A 15,334-nucleotide genomic window follows, 5' to 3' on the forward strand; every position below is an offset into this window, starting at 1 on the left:
ACCGTAGTCAGCTCATATCTAATCTAATCTTGCAGCTAATCAGTTACATCTCCAGCAGCCATCACTAAATAACTCCCTCATGATCCTCACCATCATCATCATGTTGTGTTTACTGTTGTTTTATCAGTTTCCTTTGTGCATAATTTTTGAGCTTGAGAGAGAGAGAGAGGCATTGTTATGAAACATTTTAATATGCTTCAAATATTACTTTGAATTTTTAATGTGGTAAAGTAGCAAACAACTCATCAATGACCTGTTTTAATAACTCATGTGTCATTCATAAGGAAGCTCAAACACCTGAAATTACAAGTCCATTTACTTCCCAATAAACACCAATTTGCTTGCAAGCGGAGGACCAATAATAGGACCAAAGTCGAAATTTAATGGAGTTCCTATTTTACCGTTATTGTGTCACAGACGTCGATAAATGAAAATAATCACCAGTTGCCACCCTAAATATCTCTGATCCTTTCCATAGGAAGTCTTGCACACAAGATCTTTCATAAGAAAGTTTTGACTCGGCCGAGGCTCATATCAAAGAGAGACAGAAGAGAAAGGGTCAGGGCTAGACTTTAGAGACTAGCAATGGACAGGTGTGGATCCTTGGAGTCTCGAAGGTCACCTCATGTTTCTCTGTGGAGGACGAGTGGGAGTGATGCAACGACCCTGGTGTCACTGCACACACCCAGAGAACTTCACTCAGACACGTGCTGTGCCCATTGCCCATTTGTTTTCTTAATGATGCGTTTGGTTACCAGCCCCTACATGACCAAATATCTCTCTAGAATTTAATACAAATAGCATAATAAAAATCCTAGATTGTTCTTTCATAATGCTCCAAAAAAGACACACTTGTAGAAACCATTATGGTGGACAAAGGATTAGGTAATGAGTCCTCTGCATAACAAAAGTTCATCAGAGTCATCCGACTCTGTCACTCCGATCACCCCTCGCTGATGTACTTGGACTTGGCCGTACACCACAGCCTTGGCAGTGGGTTGGCTGTGAAATGATGGGATGGAGTCTGTTAACAAGCACTGGAATCTTTTACTCTTAGAGGACATGATGTCATGAAATAGCCTGATAGGACCACAAGACTATTTCAAGTTTTAGTCTTCTTCAATGGTCTGTAGTTTTCAACATGTAAATTCATTTTAATTTAACTAGTGCTGCATCTAAATATTATTTTGTTTTGCTGTTGATTATTTTCTTTATTAATTGATTAAATGTCCATCAGTGTTTTCTAAAGCCAAGATGATGTCCTCAAATGTCTTGTTTTGTCCACAACTCAAAATTATTATTTTTACTCTCATGGAGGAGTGAAGAAACTAGAAAATATTCACATATTAAAAAGCTGGAGTCTGAGAATTTTTCCTTTTGTTTCTATAGAAAATGACTTAAACCAATTAGTCAATATTGATTTAATAGTTGACAACTAATCAATGAATCTCTAAATTGAACACTCACCTTTTAGCAAATACACTTGTTTTGATCCTGTAGCAGTGATGACCTGTCAGATCCACACACATTGCAGGAACCTTGCTTTGTTAAACGAAGACGGGGAGAAATTGTATTGTGTGACAGCAGCACAAGCTGTTTCAGGACAAACTCATCTTCATTAAGCCATGCATAATGTTAGTTTACAATGCGCTTTCCTAAATTTATCAGTTAATGATTGAATTTTGTCTCAATGTAATGACTTTCCATAGGTCTTAATAACATAAGGTGCATGGTTGAGAAAAAAAATATAAGGTATTGTATGTCAGTCCAATTATAGCACTGAAAAGACTCAATAGAGCGTAATTTGACCCCTTACCCCCTGCACTGGGCTGTAGGTGCACTATAAAGTAATTACACCATTTTTTCATGTGCTAAATGATATGTTTTCCATGGCACCATGCCACCACGCTGTCTTGGTAAATAAGAAGACTTTTACAGCACTATACGTTTTAGGGCCTACTTTCTTCCTCCTTCAGATATAATATGATCTTTCCCCAGCCAAAGGAAGAAAAAATGATATTATAAACAAGAAGACAGGAAACGCATACATTATTCAATCAGAGAATCTAAGAAATTAAGTCTGGATTTTTCAAGGCATACTCTATCAGTAAGATTTCTTCAACAATAACAATGTTTGTGTTGTTCATTTTGTATTGACCTAATAAAAACTAATCATATGTAATTAATACTAAGAGTCTGCAACCATTCTCGCAACCAAAATGTTGTTTAAATGGATCATTTTACCTGAGGATGGCACTAGAAAAAAATTTAAGGGATCCCCAAAGTTATTACAATTAATCCTGAGGAGGACATGAATGTGTGTACCAGATTTAATGGCAGTCCATCGGTTGTCAAGACATTTCACAAAAAAATTAAAAAACTTTTATCTCCTGATGGTGTCCTTAAAAAAAATCTAAAGATCACTAAATTTCGGGAGGACTCCTCATCTGGGGACCATAAGTGTCTATGACATTTCATGGCAATTCCATAGCCATAGCCACACTGCTAGCATCGCTAAAAACACGTGTTGTTTTGGTCTATTTGCCGAGTGGTAACAAGTAGTTTGTGTGCAGAAAGTTGCTGGGTCCATTTACTGTCATTCAGATCCTACTTTGTGCTCCTCCCTGCAGCAAACTACATTTAAAAAAACAAACAATTCTGATGTCTTTTGTTAAGCTTTACGCTGTTGCATCCGATGGTTTGACCACTTTGCTTCCTCTTACAGATACAAGATGATTTCAGAGTTTACGTGGCCAAACCATGACTTGCCATCAGACAAAGATGCAGTGAAGAGGCTCATGCAGGGGTGTGGATTTGACCATGACGCGGCCTATGGAAAAACCAAGGTCTTCATCCGCACGCCACGTACCCTCTTCAGCTTGGAGGAGCAGCGAGGGGAAATGGTCCAGAGAATTGTCCTCTTCCTCCAAAAGGTGAGAGTGTTACCACCTTACGTATATTGTGTCTGTATCTTGAGCTCATAAGCTACTACAACAGCTTGGAAATGTAAATGACTGATGTACTATTGCTCTGAGCCCATGGGAAAGTCAGAATTTTTTAAATGTGTTCAGCTTTTTACAAAATCCATTAAGAAGGCACTGCTTTATAAAAAGTCTTCCTTTATTTAATCATTTTTCCTCTCCCTGATCTTGCCTTAAATTTAAACCAGTGAACCAGCTTAACATTCTTTTTTCAGTGTTCTCATAAAATTCACCGGCCCTTGTTCTGCATATCAATAACCTTGGAGACAATTTTATTCTAGTTATACAAGCGCTGAGATATTTTTGGAGCTGCATGGATGGGAATCGTATATCCCTCAGCATGTATGTCTCTGCCTCTTCTTTTTCTCTCGCTGTCTGAGTTTTCACCCACACAGCTCTTATAAAGTTGTGAGTGGATACAGATTTATAATTTAGGATGTTTCCTAGTTTTGGGCAGCAACAAGAATGCTCCTATGTGTCCTTACATACCTTTGAACCAAATCTATTGGTTTTATGTTTGCTGGTCATAAAGTAACCCCTCTGACTTTGCTTCCAACCCTGAAGTTGCAAACTCCAGACAACAAGTAATACGTGCAAGTGCATTAGCTTTAAATTAGCAAAACCAGAAGGAGCCATATGAAAGTGCAGCTTCAAGTTTTTTTATGTTTTTTTTTTGTCTGTACATTGTTTTAGGTTAGTAGCTCAAATGAAAGAATGGAGGAATAATGCAGATCCGAAATGATCTTGACATTGGCCTTGATTAGCAAAATTGTCTTTCAGCAGTCTGTTACCTTCATTGCACCCCCCACTCTCTCGTTCTGTATTTTCTTTTAGTATATCTACTATGTCTCTCAAATGGATTCCTGAAAAGCCTCTTTAAAACAAAGAAAATTGACACAAAGTGTGTCGTTTCATTATAAGCCTCCAGCACAGCTTCAGTGCTCCTTGATTCTTCAAGTCTGTTGAACTCTACTAGAGGGATGAACACCATTCTTTCAAAAGATTTTCCCTTGGAGAGCGATTCACATCATTTTTTTAAACTCCTCCTGTCCTCTATGAAAGTATCTGCATTAACGTGTTGCTCCACTCTTATTCAGGTTTTTTTCCTTTAATTTGTCACTCATTTACAGATGCTTTAAAAAATATGATTTCTTTATATTGGCAGTTTTGTTTGATACTGATGTTGCTCTGTGACCAGGGTATCTTTGACTGGACTTGTTTTAAAAGATCTGCTTTGTGTATTGACCGCTGTTTGTGTGTCTCTGAAGTCAGTAGTTAGTTAATTAATAATTTGTCAGTGATACAATGACACGTTCAGGCGAGAATGTCAGTATCTTGGTGTGATACTGATGCAAGCGCTGACATGCGTCAGATCAGCGTGCAGCCAGAACATTGTCACGTGGATAGATCGGTTTTTGAAAGTGGTGTACTGCTGCCTGGCTGTCAGATTTAAGATGCTCCATGCAAAATGACATCTCTGACTGACAGGCAGGTTGTTCAAAAAACACCAACAACTGTGCACACTCAGAAGCCTGATGATGCACACATCATCTGGGCTCCTGAAGCACTAAATCCTACACCTGGGAACTATGTGATTGACACTTACACTAACACTGTCATTATATTAGAATCATGTTTGCAGATTTCTACACATGGTGTTGCTTTCATGTCTACCTTTCTCAGGGAGTATCTCCAAGCTCTCAGACATGAAAGGGTTTTCCAGCCAAATTAACTCTTTTAGTGGATGGATTGGTTGACCTTTGTATTGATCTGAGGGTCGTTTTTGCGGGCTCTTCCCACAGACATTTTCCCTAAGGAGAACCCTATCTAGTATTTTCCAGGATAAACGGGCTTCAATAAAAAAGGGAAAGCCCTGAGGAACATCCACCAAAACAAACATCACAGTGGTGTTGAAGGAAGCATATTTAATCTTGCCCTCTGTCAATGTTAAGGCAACAGTATTTGTTTCCCACATGCATGCTCGCATATGCCATAATATGCACCCACTGACACTAAATCAAATAGTGGTGTGAGAGCCGCATTGACTCCTGTATCTCTCTTGCTGTTACTCAAATAAACATCCAAGCCTGAGTCTGATCTGCTGCGCCAAGCAATCCCCCTTATCAGCACCTGGCACACCACACAGCCTTGTGCCAGTTGGGGCCGCAGTGCCAGGACTGTCAGCCCGGGACTGAAGCTCAGACACACTCCTTGTCACTCCATTTGCCTCATGGATTTATAATAATACCACTTAGTTTGCCCCATCAAATGACTGAAAACCACAATTTGTGAATCTGCACACTTCCCTAAACACAGGTTGAGTAGCCACTTGAAGTGCCACTGCATTTCCAAATCGGGAGAACATTATGTCTCATTTTGCCCCTTTATATTACCATAACCTCTCCTCCTTTCCTTTGTGGATGGGGGAGTATTTGGAGAAAAGGATTGGAGCTGGAGGAGGGGAGAAGGCTTCTTCACAGCTCCATTTTAATCCTGCTGTTCTTTCTATCCTTCAATCCATCTTCATGTGCTCTTACTCACCTCATCTCTCCCCTCTTGTTATGCTACAGCCACTCAACCTTCTCGGCCTGAAATGTATTGCAATCAAGGCTGGGTGCATTACCGGTGATAGCTCTACATCTCTAGGATCACAATGCAGCATAAATACAGATATTATGCATAGGCCACCCCCACCTTCCTTCTTTTTTAAAATGAATATTTCATAGATTCAAGCTCAGCCATTCACATCACAATTCTTGTCGGCGCTTGTCAAAGCAGCGTCGATGACGAGAAGAGAGACTTCCCCCTCGTGTGTATCCTGAGCTGCCGCCTTAATTGCTTTCCAAGGTTTTACATAGTCTCTGTGTAGCTGTAGGGTTATCAGACGTCGCGAGTGTAGTGTCTTGGGTAATCAGCTTTCACAGCGAGGCCACTAAGGGCTTGTCTGAGCAAGAGCTAAATGAAAATAGTCTTCAAAGGATAAAAAAACGTATTCTTGTTATTTTAGTATTGTTACCCAATGATAACTCCTGTCTTGAGGCAATACATTGTTCAGTAAAGACTAAAAACATTTGTTTTTGGAAAATCTGACTGACAAAGGGACTAATCTGTGGATAGCTGTCCAACCCTCTTGTGAATAGCAGGTTTCTTAGTGCAAGAAGAGCACTGCCTCCTCTCTGCTTAACTGTCCAGAACTGATCTCTCTCCTGCTAGACCTCAGCAGAAACACAATCTCTAATCCTCTGATCCCCTTCTGAACCTGCAAAGTTATCATCCAAAACTATCACCTCCACAAAAACTTCACCGGGGGAAAACACTGCAGCAAATCAAAGGAGGATGGTTTAGCTTTTTTTGTAGCAATCATGCTTGCTGGATTTTAAAGATAGGAAATGCCCTTCCTCTGTTATGTGGATTCGCGACTATGTTTTTTTTTTTTTTTATGTATTCTTCTTATTATTCTGTACACTCTTATTCTCGGGGGAACAAAATTTTGAGAAAGGCCATTTCAGAATAATTTTGTAATAGCTATAGACATGACTGAATCTGTGCTTTCTTTCAACGCTGTAGTCTAAACACCAAACTCTAAAAGACTGTAACCATGGATCTTTCTCCATGGCAACGGAGGCTCACAGACTAAGTTTACTGATTTTTTTCCCTTATACTTAGCTTCCACTTGTCACAAGTTTTTTTTTTTTTTTTTTGTATGTGTTTGTATATTTGTTTGTGACATGATGATGATGATAATGATGATGATGATGATGATGATGAGGCCACATACGATAATGTTTTAAACATTTTAATTAACTAATGTAGTAAGAAAAAAGAAATATTATTTACATATTTTAAAACATATTGACAATTCAAGGGTTGCAACTAACTTCGATTAATCTGCTTATTTTTTTCTCGATATATTGTTTGGTCTATAAAATATCAGGAAATAATGAAAAACCAAATAATAATCTAGTGTTGATTGAGATAAATCCCCAAAAATACTCACATTTTAGAACCTACAAATTTTGACTATGTTGCATTTTTGCTCAACAATTATTAAAGTTATATTATTATAGTAATTATTAAAGTGGATCTAGTCTACTGTATTCATGCTTTACCTGCTCTAAGTTGATTTTATTTTGGTTTCTTCAAACATGTTTGGATAATGAATGTTACTTTTAAGCTTGTACTGCTGACCATCGCCAATATTCTTCCAATCTATTTTGTCTAGTCTCATCTAAATGATGTATGGACCATCCACTGCTATTCCATTTTATCTTCAATACTGTCTCTCCTAATTAGACTGTATTGTTCAAGTTCACGTTGAACACATTTGTCATATCGTTAGAGTGTTATCCCAGAGCTAAGACTTTAAGCTGATGAAATACTGGGAGTTATGATTAAAGAAATCTGTGTATCTTGCTGTTAGTGTTACTGGTGGGTGAGTGCTGCTTACCAGAACACTTTACTGATTTATGATAATGACTGCTGGCGTGTGCCTTGGCCCAATGTCTCTCTATGACAAGCTGTGGCCAGAGCACATTGCAGCCTCACTAAATTGTGTCACAGGCTCTCGATTCCGCCTCCCTCCACCCACTGGGTGCATCGAGCATGTCACTGGAAAAGCCTCAATATCCCCAGAGGATGTGGAAACTCAGGCGTTGAGCAGCGGACTGCAGTCAAGTGTGGCAATGGTGTAGGTCAGAATATGGTCTTGTATTTTTCTCCCCCCCCCCCCCAGGGGGCAACAAGGTGAAGGGTTGTTTTTGTATTGAACCTTTCAAACTGCCAACACTGCAGTTTAGTTAATGGCCTTTTGTTAGAGCTGCACTCACAATTCTTTTAGAATAAAGACATTCAGTCACCAGTAATGAGTCCTCTCTGTGTTCTGCTCTGCTCAACATCTAAACCAAAACCTTCCCGCTCTCACCAGTTGTCCTGGCTCATGTGATGTCTGAATGCTTTTACTCAGTGTGCATTTCAAACCAGCCAGCCCACCCCCCCAATAAAACCCCAGCAATCTGTCCCGCTTTGTTGTGACGAAAGATCCCCAATCTGGCTTTGATGAGCTCGTAAATCCCGGGCCCCGGAGCGTGGTGAGGGCAGGCTCCATGATGGCAGAGTCTCTAAAAAGGATGATCAGATGGCTTTATTGGCCAGGAGAGTAAGGAGGCAGACCGCCAGGGGCCTTGTTATGGCTTGATTTATCCACAATCCCAAGAGGGTCATCTTCACCAGCATCACCCTAGCCAGCCTGCAGAAAGGGTATTTATGGTATGTTTTTGTGCCGATGTAGGCGACTAGATGGCCCCTTCATAGTTCTAACCTCTCACTGCTTTCCACCTGTCACACACACCTTAATAAGCCTCCAAAGACAGTGGAGATACTTTTTATGCTGTAATCTGATTCATTGTTGCTTTATGGTCTCTTTTTTGCTTCTCGCCTCCAGCTCCAGTCGTTTACAATGTAATTAAAGTTGTTGCTTAGATAAACACAGTTGTTGATCTGGCATAGGCCTGTGTGCACCATATGGATACTGTAACTGAGCTCTAACTGAAAATCTCATTTGGCCACTTTCTGCTTTGTGTGTCATATGAGCACATATGGGGTGGGGCACTGTGTCTGTGTGAATGGGAAACAGAGGAGTGGATTATATAGAGGCTATATTAGGACGAGAAAATTTAATTATAGAGGTGTTCAAGGGTTATAATTAGATAAATGTTTGATGCTGTAGTTTATAACATGTCTGAGCTTTTCACAGATAAGATCTTTGTGAAAGAAAAGGTTTATAGTCTGCACCGAGTTTATTAGAGACGTTTAAAACATGTTGGTTATGTACCTTCATGATGAACACCCTTCCTGGAGCATGCATTTTTTTCTTCTCCGGTGCTTCTGTGTGCTTTCACGCAGCGTTCATCTTATTAATAAATAGAATAAACTACATAAACATTTAGTTATTTACAGTTTCATACTTGTGTCAATTTCAAAGTCTTGAAAATTGGACCGGTAGTTTTTCTTTAATCCTGCTGACACACAAATAAATCAAACAAAACCAAATATTGTGGTTTTTCTATCCAAACTGAATTTTCTGTTGAATGTCTAAAACAACTTTTGAACGTGAGCGTGTTCCACCAAAACAAGTTCCTTCCTGAGGCTATTTCGCCGCGGCACCGTTGCCCCATCCGGGGCTTAGCATCTCCCAAAGACCATTGTGATTGGTTTAAAGAAAAGCCAATAAACTAGAGCAGGTTTTTCTCCCATCCTGAAATGCTGACTAGCCACACCCTCCGCTGTGGAGGAAGGTCTGGCAAAGCGAGACCAATACTTCACAGATGACAGACACATGTTGATGGTCAATACACGTGGGATTTTGATAAATTATTAATCATTCGAGTCCTTTAGTCAGCAAAAATGCCAAACATTTACTCAGCTTTTCAGAGGGGTGCTTTGAGCTAAGTGATAATGTCAGTATGCTAACATATGCACTGTGTCAATGCTAACATTCTGATATTTAGCAGAAGTAATATTGACAATGTTCACCATCTTAGTTTAGGATGTTAGCAGCGCTGTAGTGGAAGGTCTTGGCAATGCGAGACAAGATAATGTATGACTCATCTCTCTATTATTGTGATTGATTTAAACGAATTTCTACTGCCACAATTCCATCGTAAGTCACTTTGCCTTTTAACACCTATGATCCTCTTCTTCATCATCATCATCATCACCATAACCACCGTAGAGACACGTTCCATAATAATAAAATGTCTGCTCAGTATAGTGACAATTAGATTTGTTATAACTGACTTTGACAAACAAGTGAATTTTCAGTAAAGTTATGCTTCATGGTTGTTTTGTTTATCAAAAAAATAGAATGCGTAGGTTATCAGCTAGCCACTTTTATTTTAGTCATGACGTGAATAGGAATGTGTGTACAGGTATGTGAGTAAACTCCTGAAGTTATAATTTTATGTTATGTAATTTAAAACAAATTAGTAAAGGCAAAAAATAGTAAATGTAGCTCAAACATAAAAAGTGTGTGTGTATAAAGTACGTGTATACTGTAAATCCCCACATCTTTTCTTACTGTAACATTTAAAGTTCCAATATAAATGCATTCTCAGGCTACGGTTTACGCCAGGTTTCACTTGACAGTTTTGTTTGACCCCATGCCTGATCTCTGAAAGCTCTGCCTAATTTACCGTAATACTCTGAATACATTTTGACTTTAAATGAGAGTTACTCTTAACCTTCACCGAGACAACTAAGTCAGCTGTAGCCGGGGCCGGCAGTATTAATCCATTCATTCCTCCCGTCACTTTCACCCTGAACATGTGGGAGAGTCATCTCAGGGGTAGATTAGTGATGAATATGTACAGAAGTTGCTTCTCCTTTCTCAGTCTCATCCTTTATGTATTAGAGACAGACAGCATGGAGCATGTAGGAAACAGATGATTATGTCATCAACTACCGTTTTGCCAGAAGAGCACCTTTTGAGACCTAAAATAACGCAGGATTAGAGGAGCTATTTTTGTACCTGAATAGATGTTGGTTGCTTGGCATAGACATACAGAAAATACTAGCTAGGAATCCAGTCTGTGCTTCCTTTCTTTAGAGATGAAGCAAAGCAAAAACATAAAGGGTGCTTTAAAGTAGCTTGAGCTAAGAAAAACACCTGTTTTCAGCTGTAAGACCGTGTATGTTTTTTGTTAATCAAATGTGTTTTTAAATTCTTTGTTTAGCTTTAGAAGTGGGTGAATTTCTTCATCCCATAAAGGAATTCTTAATGCTTCAGATTTTGGTTAAATACAATTTGGAGATGCATGGTTTTCAACAGATAGATACAAAATACACACAGTCCTGGACAAAGGATAGGTACAAAGGTACAATTGATATGAAAGACTGTGACTATGTACTTTCTAATCTGCAGCGCCAGTTCCAACCGTGCCCCTTGGGAAAAGGGCTAATTGCTTTGTTCTGGTATTGCTGCTTACAGCTTTAATGAGAACCGCTCATCCAAACAACTTCCCAGTCAACACTGCGCTTCATTGGGTCTTGAGCAATAAACCTGCAATGACATAGTTACGTCCCCTTGCAAAGCTATATATGTATATCTATGTACAGTATGTGTAAGCAGCATTTTCTAACGCCTAGGATATTTCTAGGAACGGAAACGTCCTTTCCAAACATTACATCGCTAGTTTGCTACAATGTAACTTCTTTGGCTTTGTTTTCTTCATCCGTTTTAGAACGTTTTTGGAATTGTCATGGAATTTTAAAATCTATTTCCTAGGTCTGCAAAAGTCTTTGAAAAAAGAGTTGCCGTGTAATTTTCACACTTTAATGAATATTTGGAGTGTAGTTAACACTTTTGTTTGTGTTCAAGGTCCTGAATGGTCATGGAAATGATTTAGGTCCTTGAAAAGTCATGGAAAAGTTTCTTCCAAAAAAATGTGTTTGAACCCTGCAGTAGGCTTTTACTCCGTATCCGTTGACATCCTGGGCATCTGATAGGGCTGACCTCAGATTGCTGGATATCCCACATGACTACATAAACTGTAGTGCTTAAATTAAATCCAAACCACTGCTTCCGTTATTGAGAAAGACGAGTTGAGTTTGACAAGGCTGGCTTGGTTGATTAGGTGACTCGCCTGCTTTCATTGATCTCAGTGTGATGCGGCATCATCATTATCATCTTGAAAGGACCTGCTGTTTCCAAGTTCCAGAGGTGCATGACTTATTTTCTTCAATGCAAATTATTACACCGTCAGTCTCATCAGGTGGGCGCCGTCTCCTCCACAGTTTTATTATGCAAATGCAAGAAATCCTTTTTCTGTGCCATCGGCCACCCCCACGCTTTAAAAGATTAAATATTCATGATCTTCATCATTACTTTGCATTACACATTGAAGATATTCAGAAGCAAGACTCTCGGGTGGTATTGCCTCAAATTTTTGGCCCTCTCTGATTATTTAGTATTATTTAAGTACAATGTAGTCAAATAAATGTATAAATAATGGAGGGGTTGTGTGAATGTGTGTCTTAGAAAGAAACAAAAACCTACAGTAAGAGAGGAGCATATGGTGGTGATTGTAGTGAGCGCGGATCAGGAGTTATGGTTCCCTGGGGTCCCACTTACATCTATAATTCATGCTTTAGAGGGTCTGATGGCCACTCAACTCAATGTGTGGTTACAGGCAGGCTTGGGGGTCCTTATTTGAGCCTTAGTCCATGTTATTCAAACTCTACAAGCACTGTCTTATACCAAATAAATATGTAACCATGTATAATGAATTCTAATGATGAGTAATGAAAAAACAATTTTTGGGATAATTAAGAAAAATATGACTCGTTGGAACACACATTTGTGTATTAGCTTCTTCAGCAATATGCAGCTGTATTATTGCAACATTCTTTACTTCGAGTTAGATTTTAGATTTTTTGATTTAGATGGAGGTTTCACCTCTTCATGGTCAGCTATTTAGCACAGCTGCATAAGAGCTTGAAATAGCCCGGTTAGGGGAGTAGATTCAACTAGATAAACGATTAAAATCTAGTCAAAGCGTTTCTAAACAAATGGAACGCAGTCAACTCGGGCGTGATGTTATTCCTGGCTGCGGCTTATGAGTTCCAAGGTAAATGGAACGCCCCATCACTTCTCCTGCCTAAACATTAATCTATATCTACGTTGCTGCCAGAAACTCCACCGGATGTCCCTCTTTTCGGCAGGATGTCCGATACCTTGCGCTTTCTTTGTGTTGGCGTTCTGAACTCCAGTGGATTTATGAGGACTATGGGTAATGACAAGTGTGTTTAAAGAAATGCCAATGAACTTTTTTTCCCATAGCGGAATGCTGCGCTGTGGAGGAAGGTTTGGCAAAGAGAGACTAGCCTAAACGTAACCAATCAAACCAACAAAGGCAACGAGTACTAGGCATCCGAGGCAGACTAGGGTGGGAGATTCCTTCGCCATCCTAGGGAATGCAAATTTGTGTACAGTAATGTCTCGTTCTAATCTTGTGCATCATGGGAAATGTTGGCTCCAGCATTTTTAGAGTTTGACTGTTAAAAGTGATTGGTTTTGGCCAATTCTTTTTTTAAGGACTCGTACAGCAGTTACGTTCCAAGTGTTTTCTACAAAGTTTCAATAAGTGCAATAACTTTCATGGTGCTGTCCTGTGTCTCCAGGTGTGGAGGGGCACCATAGCCAGAATGCGATATCGGCGGATGAGAGCAGCCCTCGTCATCCTGCGTGCCTACCGACGCTACAAGGTGAAATCTTACATCCGCGAGGTCAACCGGCGCTTCAAAAATGTCCGATCCATGAAGGACTACGGCAGGCATGTGAAATGGCCAACGCCCCCCAAAGTCCTGCGCAAGTTTGAAGAGGCACTCAGGAGCATCTATAACAGGTACTAACTCTAACACTATTTTAACGCTAAATGTGACTGCTGTGTATCTGTGGCCCTTTCAAGGTTCACATGCTGCTGTATTTGTACTAAGTGGGTCCTTTTTACAGAGTAGGTTCAGGGTTCTCTTCATTTAAAAAATTAAATCAAACTGTATTTAAATGTAAACAAAAATAAATCCTCTCATTTTAGGCAGAAAATCAACCTTTTCAAGATAGATTTTTTTTAAATTGCTTTCTTTTGGAGAAAATCCCCTTCCTGAATTGACTGAACTTAATTTGGATCTGAACGCATGGCCTCGAGTGTTATATTACATCCAGAAGAGTCCGTTTGAAGCAACTTACACATGTTTCCTTCTGCCTTGGGCTCCCACCGTGCATTGATTTTTCTTTCTCCATCAAAGAATCATCACCGCTTTTCATCCCAATGTCTGCTTGTTTGCTTTTTTATATTTGGCACAGTCAGTACATAGCCTTCCTAGAGAATGATGTTGGCTGTCAGGTTGTTTGAGTGAAAGGCCAATAAGTACAGTACAGCTGGGGTTCTTTGCAGGCCTGCTGTACTGACCCGCTGACCCAGCTATCCAAGCCTTGTGCAAACATCTCAATGGAGAAAGTCGATTTTCCTTTGCTTTTATGCAGTTCTTTCTTTTTGTGTGTTTGATTTGTTTACCCCCAGGTGGTGGGCATGGACACTGATCAAAGGTCTCTCTCCAGAAGAGGCCCTGCAGGTGAGGGCCAAGGTAGCCAGCCTGGAGGCCCTGAAGGGCCAGAGGGGCGACTTGGGGCTACAGAGAGCCTGGGAAGGAAACTACCTGGTGAGTATGTGGGAAGACAGTTAGGGTGCATACTGGGTGTACTGTGTCGGCATTCCTTGAGATAAGTGGAATGTTCTAATAGGTGTTCTATGTTTTATGTGCCTGACAGAAGCGAGACAGCGCTGATACGGCTGCATCATTCACACTGGTTTCCAGCGAGCTGCAGCGAAAAGACAAATTCATGAGAGTTTTGTTCTCCTGCAACGTGCGCAAGGTAGTAATGAGGCTTTATGAGCATGTATCCACTCCTAACCACATGCACACACAGTCACAACATGCATCTGTAAATAAACCCAACTGCTCTCGGTTTGTGCCATCCTTCTGCAGGGTGTTTAGATCTGTGTGCACAGTATGTGTGTCTCGTATCCTGTGAGGTGACTAATGAGGAGCTTTGTGTATCCCAGATCAACCGTTTCCACAAGGCGGAGAACCGGGCTGTGCTCATCACTGACCGCCACCTGTACAAGATGGACCCCCTGAAGCAGTACAAACCCATGAAAAGCATCCCCCTCTACAACGTATGGCACACTCTATTCTTCTCTAGCCTCCTTTATGATGAACACATGGCAGCTCATTAGACACCGGTGTCATAGCATTTTAGTTCCGATTTCCAAAGCTGTTTCATAAATTGGCCAAATAGAAGGACAGATCTTTGAGATGCAAATACATAAAACACTTTCACATGTAACAGATCAGAATTAGAATAGCTTATGTAGAATTGCTTTTGAATTTAAACACCATTAATCACATTACCTCAAGATAATGCTGCAAACAGCAGTAGACCATAGAGACCATAGTGTATATCAGAACGAGAGCTCTCTGAGCCTGCTTCATTAGAATAAAATGTTAAATTGCCTCGTTTAATAATTGAAGACCTAGTGCAGTAATATATGATAATGTTGAACATGCTTGTCATTAGTTTACATGTATATAAATGTACAGTAGAGTACGTAAATGTTGCTTTTAAAATGGGCAGACATTATCATAAAGATTGTAATGAAATATTTTAGAATAGAGGTTTTAGGAAAGCTGGTTTGAAAGTGGTTGAACAAATATCTGTTCAAATATATATACAGTACAGCTTGTTGACAGGGAATTTCATTTCATTAGCAATAATTAGAGATACAAGCTTTCATAAG

At 39.9% G+C, this 15,334-nt stretch overlaps 1 protein-coding gene across 1 annotated transcript in view; it reads left to right on the top strand.

Moving 5' to 3' along the window:
* Nucleotides 1-15,334, top strand: part of myo1d (myosin 1D) — a 93,268-nt gene that overhangs the window by 48,750 nt on the left and 29,184 nt on the right. The window contains exons 16-20 of the mRNA XM_034859583.1: nucleotides 2,726-2,933; nucleotides 13,158-13,381; nucleotides 14,057-14,195; nucleotides 14,305-14,409; nucleotides 14,600-14,713. Coding sequence (XP_034715474.1) covers nucleotides 2,726-2,933; nucleotides 13,158-13,381; nucleotides 14,057-14,195; nucleotides 14,305-14,409; nucleotides 14,600-14,713 — 790 coding nt within the window. The remainder of the gene's footprint in view (nucleotides 1-2,725; nucleotides 2,934-13,157; nucleotides 13,382-14,056; nucleotides 14,196-14,304; nucleotides 14,410-14,599; nucleotides 14,714-15,334) is intronic.

This window comes from Etheostoma cragini, chromosome 21, assembly GCF_013103735.1.
Source record: "Etheostoma cragini isolate CJK2018 chromosome 21, CSU_Ecrag_1.0, whole genome shotgun sequence".
In the NCBI taxonomy this organism is placed as follows: Eukaryota; Metazoa; Chordata; class Actinopteri; order Perciformes; family Percidae; genus Etheostoma; species Etheostoma cragini.